An 11,670-nucleotide genomic window follows, 5' to 3' on the forward strand; every position below is an offset into this window, starting at 1 on the left:
ATTTTCTCCAAGAAAATGACATTTATTAACCACCAATGTGCAATATGAAATGCATTTTTATAAACATCTACAACAACAACAACATCATTCTGAAACATTTTTCATAAATGCATCAATGTGTTTCATTTGTTTTTACAACAGTATCCACTTTTTTTATTGTGTTGTTGAGGCATTCATAGAGAGTCTTTGTTGAGTTCAGAGTGTCAGTGAATACAAATTCTGGTCATTTCATAGTAAGTCACAACTGTAATGAATGAGTTCAAAAAGTTTGGATCCTGAAAACATGTCAGACTTCTCACGAGAAGCTGAAACTAAACACCACCCAGAAAACGAAAGTAACATTCCTCAGCTGACTCCTCTCTTCCTTTTTTTTCAAGCCCCTCACAGACGCCTGATTCAACTGTGTTTTAGTTTGTCAGCTTTCTTTCTCTTTTCTTAATGTCAGTGTTTATTTTAAAGTTTTCTTTCATTTGAAAGATCAGAGATCATCAACTCACAGAAAAGAGAAGACGCTGATGTGAGACTGCTTGAATCACTCTCACCTCACATTCTGTTGCATGTTTCTGTATAAAATGTGTGATATAAATAAAGTTGTATGGGTTTATTATTTTTCCAGTGAGAGTAAAATTAGGTCCAGGTTGGAAATATCCAGAAGGACTGGCTGATTTAACAGGTTTTCTATCAGATTACAGAGCGTCTCTTCCTGTAGTGGATCAGTCCTGAGGACAGAATCACTGCTCCCAACAGCAGAGCACAAACTCCACCAATCACGAAGCTCCTCTCAGACTGATTAAAGGAGGAGTCTGCAACAAAATGACAAGAGAAAAATCTGTTATATATGTGCAGAATACACAATGCCTGTTAATGACAAAACAATGCTGTACTGAACATAAAAAGGAAGCTGTATTGTTCCAGAACAAGTTAAAGGGAAACTCTGGTATTTTTTAACTTGGACAATATTTTCCCATGTTTTTGTGTCTAAGTGACTCATGGGAACAACATCTTTTAAATTGATCCAGTGAAGAGAAAGAACACAGTAAAGTCCTGTCCCCACCGGAGGGGAAAACAACTCCTCACTCCTCATTGACTGTGGATTAGTGTTGCACAGTATACCGGTACTAAAATAGTACCGCGGTACTAGAGTATTCCAAACGGTACTATACTGCATTTGGAAAATACCGGTACTTTGAAATTGATTCAATTCATTAATTTAGTTAATTTATTTTACTCATGTATGCACACAAACGCCTTTCTTGTTCCTATTGGAGCACAGATTGCACAAGTGGTGTGTATGACAATCCCTGTATCAACATCCGCAGCTGGCGCACGTGAAAAAGAAAAGAGAAAGTCTGCCTCGCAAAGGGAGACAACACGAGACAACACAAACTTAGTGGAACATTTGAGTTACCAAACCATGACGTCCGTACCGAGGTACTTACCGAACCATGATTTTTTTGGTACCGTTACACCCCTACTATTTATTGTTCTAAAGGTTTGTATCCAAATGGACTTTTCCTTAGGAAAAGTACCGAAGAGTATCAAAAAGTATCGAAATTCATATTGGTAATGTGTACTGAAACAAAGATTTTGGTATCGTGACAACACTACTGTGTATTGTGTGAAGGTGCCTCCTTGTCCCTTACGTCTGCTGGCAACAACAGAAACATGCCGAAAAGCTGCTGTGTGGTGGGATGCAATACTAAAAGGGTAAAGACCCCAGAAGTAAACATTTATAAGCTGCTAAACAGATAAACCTTTGATTGAAATGAGCAAGATAAGGAGACGGGACACTGAGACAGACGAACAATATTGAGATTTTCAATATATCTTTTTCTCTCTGGAAGACAAAGGGTGCTAGAATAATCCTCTGACATGCTGAAATCTAATGTTTTTAGCTAATACTGGTATTTTGTTGGCATTTCAGCCCCTGTGTTGCCTATTGTGGTGCCATATTTTTCCCTCTCTGATGGGAGTGGTTTTCAGAGTGTGATGTGTTGCGTGCTGCAGCTGGAACAGTGTTGCCAGGTGTACGATAAATATCGTATTTGTACGATAATTTGGCCCTCTGTACGATCAATAATCCCAAAAAGGCCAAATGTACGATAATTTGACCATTTCATGAATGTGTGGTTGTAATCAGTATGCCGGAGTTTTTTTGTGAGCCCTGAAGGCATCTGTTCCCATGTGACATGTTTCCAGCCAATCGCACTTTGCTTAGCATGAGATACAGGTGACGTTTTTCTCTGAACAATGAGCACAATTGGCTGAATTGTCAGCTGTACCCGCCCCACGAGGCGCTAGGACCCATCAGGAAGTTGAGCGAGAATGAGATTCAAAACAGAAGAAGAGGAAAAACAGAAGCAAGGAAAATGGAAAATTAAGTAAACACTAGAGTGACTATATTTAAGCAATATCACAAGTGATGTTGTACTGTGTATCATCACAGCTGTGATTCGGTCATAGGCATGAGGCCGCAGACAATTACAGCCGTGACGATATACAGTAGCCTACAACATCACGACCTCGAGTGTGATATTGCTTTTATACAACAGTTCAACAACAGCTTAAACAGCAATGCTGAGTAAGAAAATGTTAACAAAAGGTGATGAAATAAATTATTTAAGTATGTCATGTAGCTCCGTGAAAACAAACATTTCCCCCAGTCCGTTGCCAGGCAACGCAGCACACATGCCAGGAACTCACAAGCTACTTTGTATTTACGTTGATCTGCAGCTGTGTAACTTCGTCCAGTTCAAACCTGGATGTTGGCACGGCCAGATATATAATTAATTTTTGCTCCTCTCCAGTTTGTCGAGCTTGGCAGATGTTACACAAACACACCTGGAGGTATGCACAGAAGAGTCCTGGCTTTCCTTTTCCTCGTCCTCTCCTAACGACCACTCATAATTTAATTCAAATGTAATTTTGGGGAAAATATCTATCCATCTTCTTGGTGTAACGCTATAGTGTCAGTTTGTGTCACTGTAGCGAGTGTGACAGTTGGTTAATTAACGGTTGTATTTATATTTATAACACCTGTGATTGGAGTGATTTTACTGTTACATGTCCCCGTGATGTTGTACTCTATATCAGCACTCACGGACGGAATGCCTCTCGTCCAATCAAATTACTCGGTCGAAACTAACTGTTGTATAATTGCCTATAGCGCATCAGTAGGATTGTTATTTTGGTTATGACGGATGTACGATAATTTCCCTCAAAATATGATAATTTTGTCTCTGGTACCTACATTTCCCACCTGGCAACGCTGAGCTGGAAGCAGCCAAACAGGCTGCAGTGTAACCACTTGGAGCAGGTGTGCCGTGTCACTTTACTTCCATTAAAAGTTTTTGTTTTTGCCACCGACAGGCTCAGATTGCTGTGATGAGTGTCTTACATCATTATGAAAAGTCTGTTAGATCAGAGTAAGATAACACTCTCTGAACTCCAACACAAAAACCCCTCTCTCCATCTCTTACTTTAGTACCTGTGATTTCAGAATGAGACTTCTTTAGGGAGACTTGGACGCAAAACAGACCAGGTCAAGCGAAAAGTGCAGAAAAACGCTTAATTTCTCTGTAGAGTCCTTTTTGTTATGTCGACCCATTCTCACTCCGAAGACATCGAAATCTGGCACTTGTGCAGTGACTTGTGGTGTTAGACAACAAAACCAACCTTTAATGTCGGCATGACATGCAGCTAGTTGCTGTTATGGTTAAATGGTAGCCGGTGGCATCAGGGGAAAACACGGCGGGACAAGAACGGAAGTTAAGGCAGTGAAAGTCCAAGTAGGGTGGGCGGGAGGTGTGATAGATGGGTCCAAAAAACACAGACTTTTCTTTTACACACTGATGAAGACCTTAGGGTCGAAACCAGTTGGTGTTTAAATGTAAAATGTTTTTAAATAAAGGCTTTTTTAACTTAATTCAAGTTCCTGCTTAACCGCATGAGTGCCCGAAGTTCATTTTTTCTTCCCAACACTGATTTTCACCTGCAAGGCCAGTGTTCCCGCCCCGCAAGATTATGAAGCCAAACCTTGTTCTTTTTGCATTCACCCAACCACAGGCTTTTGTTGTCTAAACCCTGTTGTTGAAAAAAATAAAGTAGATTTGCAGTGTTTAAAGAGTGTATTTTCAAAGAAGACAATGCATGTAACAGGCAGAACTTGACACAATGTCCCAGAACGTCAACAACCAACACACCCAGGGTACCTTGCACATTGTATGCAGATGAAAAGTCTTTGATCAAACGTAGATATGTGACAAGGTTGGAGTGAGAATATGTTGGTTATGCTGTAAGAGACTTATAACAACGATCTGACCTGTCAGTGGCAAGAAACAAGCACCTGTAATGGAGGTAAACAGAGGGAGTGTACCTGACCCAATTGACCTATGGCTAAGCCCCGCCCTCAAACGCAATGAGCCAATCACAGTGCATATAGCCATTCCCATACACTTGGACATTCTCTGCCTGGACGTCCATTGAAATGCATTACAGAAAGTCAGTTTTGTTCGGTTTTATGAGCTTTTTCAGAGATTTGAAGTTTAAAAATGGTCAAACGGTGTGCATGGGGTACATGCGACTCTGACACAAGGTATCCTGAGAGGCTGGGCGACCAGGTGTATTTTTTACACTTTAAACTACATCTCAACCGAGAAAAGTGTCTCCTTTGGATAAAGTTGTGTGGTAACGTTAGACCACAACATCAACTCAACATGAATAAGATTAACAATGATGTCTACATCTGTTCTAAGGTAAGTCAACATTGTGTTTGAGGCAACATATTGTCACTTTGCTGGAAAGAAATATAAAGTTATCTTTAACATCTCTAGCTAACGTTAGCTAAAGTTAGCCTAACGTTAGCTCCTAGCTGCGTTGTTCATCATGTCACCTTGTTTGCTGGGAGTTCATTAGCCTGTTTTGTTCTAGTTTTGTACTTTGGTGATCGTACATCATTGTTAGCTGTTGTCCAAAGGGCTCTAGTTAAGCTAACGTTTACTTCTGGAGCTTAGCTTCATTAACTTATCTGTAATGGCAGAGATAACAAAGGTTGGCAAACGTTATGCTGAATGATTCAGTGTAAATACTGTAGCACCAAACTAACGGAGAGACACTCTTGGTAAAGATGGTAAAAAGGCCGTTATCCTTTTCTCATATTCTGAGCCAAAAACCTTAACTTCAGTGGCACTTTAACTTGTTGTCTTTGATGGTGACGGCAACGAGATGCGGTTCACAAGCGTACACTGTGACCTGTAAATTTTGTCTTGTAATTTAAGCTTTTCATCGACCTTCTCAACAATAAAATGATGAATATATCCCTCCAATGCGTAGTTTAGGCCCTTTTTTAGGCCCTCAATGACATCTGATCGTTATGTCTCCAAAAATCATCAACTGCCTCCTGCGAAATACCATGTACTGTGACACCTGCCATAGCGCCGGTCACTGAATGTTGATATTTTGTCTGAGTGAGTGGAGGGGGCGTGGCTTAGCAGTAGGTCAGTTGTTTCACAGCTGCAGCGCTCTCTCCCAATACTGGACCTATTTCAAAAACTGTTGTTCCCATGAGTCCCTGAGACACAAAAACATGGGAAATAGGGTCCAGGTTGAGCAGTTCTTTGAGTTTGCTCATCTGATCCAATCAAAAATAAAATCTTAGCTCCATCCTCACCCCAGTCAGAAATCTTGGGCTCCCTGAGGCTGATGTGCTCCACCACACAGCTGACCCTGTCCTGTCGGCCAGGTGTGAACTCCAGGAAAGAGTGGACATGGTAGCTGCCGTCTCCGTTTGTCATCACCTCGGTTGAGGTCACGCCTGAAGTCACTTCCTGTCCGTTGTGGTGCCATGTCACTCTGATGTGTTTGGGGTAGAAATCGTAAGCGCTGCACACCAGCATGGTGTCGTGACTGGAGGTGGTGGTCTCTGTAAGAGTGATGTTGGGTTCAGCTGAAATCAGAAGATGAAGAGTTTTTACTGAAAGATGGCCGCCATCTTTGAGCCAACAGCATGTGTGTCTACTGTTTGAGGAGTGTTTACTCTGAACATTTCCGACATGTTTCATCAGTATTTAACAACTGAGTAACAAATCTCTTTGCTCCTTTTGCTCCCATGGATGCACTGAGCATGATAAATAATACTTGAGACTTTCACCAGCCCAGAGGCTAACTTCCAGTTTAGCGCTTTGCTAACTTGATTGGGGATAAATGATTTAACTGTACAGTATTATTCTAGTATTATGAAATGTTATCAGACTGAATGAATCAAATCCCAATCGTGAAACAAGTTATTTTGTGGGGATTGTGATGCTCAAAAAAATGTATCCACTGATTTACAAACATCTTGTTCACAATGTAAGTCTGTTGAAAAAGCATTTTTGGCCCCATGACATCACATGATGGACCTGGAAGTTGTAATTCCATAGTTTGGCCACAATGTCAAATTGGCTTCATAGCCCAGTGCTGATTCTGCAGGCTCAGGTTCCACTGCAGAAAAGGGCACAATGTTGTGACGTAATTGAAAGAGAGCCAGTTAAATCACAAACAAAGGAAAACAATACAGTGCTCCTGGGATGACCTTTTCCTGTACGTCATAGTTAGTGTTGCCCTGTTTCCCTCGCCAAAAGCCAACGGGATTTTTCCTCTGGCTTTTGGATTACTGCAGAAAAGCTCTGTGGCGAACAGAGCATATGAACTTTTTTGAGATATTTAAAGATTTCTAAAAAAAAATTAGCATTTTCACTCAGATTTCAATGTACAAATTGAAAAGGTGGATGGTCTGCACTTTATATCTTGGTGTCGTGACAGTGAGGTTGCCAGGTTTGGTACCACCATGCTTGTCAAGCCTGGCATTTTATCAAGAAATAGCACAGCTACTCTTAAACCACAAGATGATGTTTTTGCAGTTCTGTTTGTGTATGATTTAAAGAGACACACATATCACTCACCCATGTTCAAATCCATTCCAGTAAATAACAAATTAGTATTGTCGACACATATCAGTTGCCTCTCTAATATCTTCTGCTTAACTTCATATATGTTTTCATTATACATCGATGCAAAGATTAATCCAGCTGGAGTAAAGCCTGTCCAGTTCCCGACTGTGCTGTTGTACCGCATCGTAAACTGTTCATTAAAATACCAGTCGATCAGAAACTCCACCTGCTCCGGCTCTCTGGTGTACCAGGCACACCAGTTGTCAATGAATATGAAGTATCCATTTCCATCAGCAGCACAATCTGAAAGGAGAAGGCACAAGACTTACTTAATGACGACATGACCAAAGATTACAAGATATTGGCAAGATGTTGTTTTTCTGTCGGCCCACAAAACCTGTCTCCAAGTTTTTAAGGGCATCTGATATTGTTTTTATTAATGTGTCTCTGTGACCACAAGCACCACACCAGAGCAGAAAGCTGCCAAGAACATAGGCGGTGCTGGGGGGGAGCTTGGAGGTGCTTCAGCACCCCCAAAGAAGCCCACAGCACCCCCGTAGCACCCCCATGAAATGCTTATAAAATTGATTTTGTTTTTGTTCTATTGTATCACATTATCTGGTGGTCATATTATTAATAGGCTATCTATGAATAGGCTAATGCATCAATTAGCGAACATACCGTAAATAATGTATTATGGGGTGCCTGATAATACATTATTTACGGTAGGTCCTGCCCGAGCGCAGCACCTCTCGCCTCTGGCCTTTGAAGACATACCTGAGGAACAGCAGTAACCATACGCGCAACAGTAACCTGGCATACTTGACCATAAACACCAGGAGGACGCAGATAAAATCATCGCTGCCTTTGCCAGCAATCACAATAACAGACGCACGTTCTACTGTAAAGATGTCTAGTGGTGAGTAACAATATATTAGCCTGCCATAGGCGCAGTACAGGGATTAATTTTTATTATACTCAAGCATAGTCGATAGTGTTGTTGTGATGTGTTAGTGAGGGCCGTTCCTGAAACGGCTTACGGCTGTCTGTTATGGACAGTGAGCTGTTGTATTGCTCAGTGTGTGTATTATGGCCCGTGAAATCTCTCTCTCTCTCTCTCTCTCTCAGGTGCTGCTATATCCAGGGTTGCCTGGATGACTGTGGAGCCCAGCAAAATTAAAATAAAAATGTGTTGTTCAAAGATGGTTGTTGTTGGTGGTCCCTCTAATTCCACAATGTGCATGATTTTTGTTGATTTGGACTCTGCGTGCTTATATTGGTAGGCTATATCCACAACTCCTTAGTACATCCAATTAATAGTCAAGCCCCGCCCCCCCCCCCAACAGCACCTCCAGTAAAAATCGGCTGCCGCTGCCACTGGCTATGAACTTTAACTTCCTCATTCAGATCACTGAAATGCATGCAAAGATGAAAAGGGGGAAATGATACGTCTCGAATCTGCCAGGACACTGACGTCTACTATTCTACCAGAGTTTCTAAATGACTTTTGTGACTTTACGACCGTAATGCTGCAGCAGGGATGAAGGGATAAACGGGGCCAAAATGGTGACAAGCCACAACACAACCACTACACCACAGATACATTTATATTTTTATTCATAATTAGAGGAACACAAGTATTAGCAGCAAAAAGACAAAACAGATAAAGTTACCAAGATACATTTTAAAATTGTATTTGTCTTGTGTGAGATAAATAAACATTAGTAAAATATTCCCTGTACCAGAATAGCAGTTGTCTTGTGTCCTGTCAGTTTTATAGAACATAAGTAATTATTCTGTGAATCACACTGTGTTAACTGCGTATAAAAACTGCCTCAGACAATCAGGATGCACATGGTCTATCTAAAACCATTTGACTTTCAGGGATACCAATGTCAATATTTTAACCCCGACATGCTGTGTGGCCCTAAAACATCAAATAATGAACAACATTAGAATTACTCACCAAACACAGACCGAGAGAAAAGATACAGAAACAGCAGGAACGTGAAACATTTCATGTTGAAGACAGTTAGACCAGAGTGTTGTGGATTCTCGACCAGCGCTGTGCAGTTCATGAGTGATTCTTTTCTTTTGACCAGTTACTGAAACTACTGAACATGATCCTGTAGTACTGTTCGGTCCAACCTGTTCTCCAAAATATTAGATTTATTAACCACCAATGTGCAATATGAAATTCATTTTTATAAACATCTACAACAACAACAACATCATTCTGAAACATTCTTCATAAATGCATCAATGTGTTTCATTTGTTTTTACAACAGCATCCACTCTTTAAAACTTTTTTTTATTGTATTGTTGAGGCATTCATAGAGAGTCTTTGTTGAGTTCAGAGTGTCAGTGAATACAAACTCTGGTCATTTCATAGTAAGTCACAACTTTTATGAACAAGTTCAAAAAGTTTGGATCCTGAAAACATGTCAGACTTCTCACGAGAAGCTGAAACTAAACACCGCATAGAAAACTAAAGTATCATTCCTCAGCTGACTCCTCTCGTCCTTTTTTCAAGCCCCTCACAGACGCCTGATTCAACTGTGTTTTAGTTTGTCAGCTTTCTTTCTCTTTTCTTAATGTCAGTGTTTATTTTAAAGTTTTCTTTCATTTGAAAGATCAGAGATCATCAACTCACAGAAAAGAGAAGACGCTGATGTGAGACTGCTTGAATCACTCTCACCTCACATTCTGTTGCATGTTTCTGTATAAAATGTGTGATGTAAATAAAGTTGTATGGGTTTATTATTTTTCCAGTGAGAGTAAAATTAGGTCCAGGTTGGAAATATCCAGAAGGACTGGCTGATTTAACAGGTTTTCTATCAGATTACAGAGCGTCTCCTCCTGTAGTGGATCAGTCCTGAGGACAGAATCACTGCTCCCAACAGCAGAGCAACAACTCCACCAATCACGAAGCTCCTCTCAGACTGATTAAAGGAAGAGTCTGCAACAAAATGACAAGAGAAAAATCTGTTATATATGTGCAAAATACACAATGCCTGTTAATGACAAAACAATGCTGTACTGAACATAAAAAGGAAGCTGTATTGTATAGGGTGCTGTTTGTAAAGTGTCTCACGCTGAAAATAACATCAACATTTTGCTATATTTAGCTTCAAACAATGTTTAAAAAAGTGTTGTGAATCTTTTAACGTCACCTTTTACCACATTTACAGCAATATTTGTTAACTTAGAAATATATTAAATAGTTAAATCTAAATATTAAATGTGGCACCTAAATGTTAAATCTAAATCTAAATGCTAAATATAAATATAAAGAGTCTGCAACAAAATGACGAGAAAAATCTGTTATATATGTGCAGAATACACAATGCCTGTTAATGACAAAATAATGCTGTACTGAACATAAAAAGGAAGCTGTATTGTTCCAGAACAAGTTAAAGGGGAACTCTGTTATTTTTCAGCTTGGACCCTTTTTCTCATGTTTTTGTGTCTAAGTGACTCATGTGACTCGTTAACTTAGCCTGTTTCACAGCTGCAGCGCTCTCGCCCAATACTACACCAATTTCAGAAACTGTTGTTCCCATGAGTCCCTGAGACACAAAAACATGGGAAATAGGGTCCAGGTTGAGCAGTTCTTTGAGTTTGCTCATCTGATCCAATCAAAAATAAAATCTTAGCTCCATCCTCACCCCAGTCAGAAATCTTGGGCTCCCTGAGGCTGATGTGCTCCACCACACAGCTGACCCTGTCCTGTTGGCCAGGTGTGAACTCCAGGAAAGAATGGACATGGTAGCTGCCGTCTCCGTTTGTCTCCAAGTTTTTAAGGGCATCTGATATTGTTTTCATTAATGTGTCTCTGTGACCACAAGCACCACACCAGCAGAGCAGAAAGCTGCCAAGAACATAGGCGGTGCTGGGGGGGAGCTTGGAGGTGCTTCAGCACCCCCAAAGAAGCCCACAACACCCCCGTAGCACCCCCATGAAATGCTTATAAAATTGATTTTGTTTTTGTTCTATTGTATCACATTATCTGGTGGTCATATTATTAATAGGCTATCTATGAATAGGCTAATGCATCAATTAGCGAACATACCGTAAATAATGTATTATGGGGTGCCTGATAATACATTATTTACGATAGGTCCTGCCCGAGCGCAGCACCTCTCGCCTCTGGCCTTTGAAGACATACCTGAGGAACAGCAGTAACCATACGCGCAACAGTAACCTGGCATACTTGACCATAAACACCAGGAGGACCAAAGATCTGGACGCAGATAAAATCATCGCTGCCTTTGCCAGCAATCACAATAACAGACGCACGTTCTACTGTAAAGATGTCTAGTGGTGAGTAACAATATATTAGCCTGCCATAGGCGCAGTACAGGGATTAATTTTTATTATACTCAGGCATAGTCGATAGTGTTGTTGTGATGTGTTAGTGAGGGCCGTTTCAGGACCAAGGACTGTGTCACTGGGTGCTGTTATGGACAGTGAGCTGTCGTTCTTTTGTATTGCTCAGTGTGTGTATTATGGCCTGTGAAATCTCTCTCTCTCTCTCTCTCTCTCTCTCTCTCTCTCTCTCTCTCTCTCTCTCTCTCTCTCTCTCTCAGGTGCTGCTATATCCAGGGTTGCCTGGATGACTGTGGAGCCCAGCAAAATTAAAATAAAAATGTGTTGTTCAAAGATGGTTGTTGTTGGTGGTCCCTCTAATTCCATAATGTGCATGATTTTTTGTTGATTTGGACTCTGCGTGCTTATATTG

The 11,670-nt window shown here is 40.7% G+C and overlaps 1 protein-coding gene across 1 annotated transcript; it reads right to left on the bottom strand.

Annotated features, from left to right (window-relative positions):
- Position 1: 1 nt before the first annotated feature.
- LOC117256770 (rano class II histocompatibility antigen, A beta chain-like) lies at positions 2–11,423 on the bottom strand. Its single transcript, XM_078171291.1, has 5 exons — positions 10,598–11,423; positions 8,896–9,888; positions 6,942–7,232; positions 5,669–5,944; positions 2–803 (listed from the first exon to the last, which is right to left on the bottom strand). Exons 2-5 carry the CDS (start codon positions 9,005–9,007, stop codon positions 682–684), a joined length of 801 nt encoding a protein of 266 aa, XP_078027417.1. The 5' UTR covers positions 9,008–9,888; positions 10,598–11,423; the 3' UTR covers positions 2–681.
- Between the last annotated feature and the right edge of the window lie 247 nt (positions 11,424–11,670).

Source organism: Epinephelus lanceolatus, chromosome 1 (genome assembly GCF_041903045.1).
Source record: "Epinephelus lanceolatus isolate andai-2023 chromosome 1, ASM4190304v1, whole genome shotgun sequence".
Taxonomy (NCBI): Eukaryota; Metazoa; Chordata; class Actinopteri; order Perciformes; family Serranidae; genus Epinephelus; species Epinephelus lanceolatus.

What these genes read in the sequence shown, in the direction of transcription:
- LOC117256770 (XM_078171291.1), bottom strand. Translation starts at nt 9,007, where the DNA reads ATGAACTGCACAGCGCTGGTCGAGAATCCACAACACTCTGGTCTAACT. An exon ending in TGGAATGGATTTGAACATGG is followed by an intron (nt 5,945 to 6,941) that starts GTGAGTGATATG and finishes TTCTGATTTCAG; the next exon opens with CTGAACCCAACATCACTCTT. An exon ending in GCCCAAGATTTCTGACTGGG is followed by an intron (nt 804 to 5,668) that starts GTGAGGATGGAG and finishes ATTTTGTTGCAG; the next exon opens with ACTCCTCCTTTAATCAGTCT.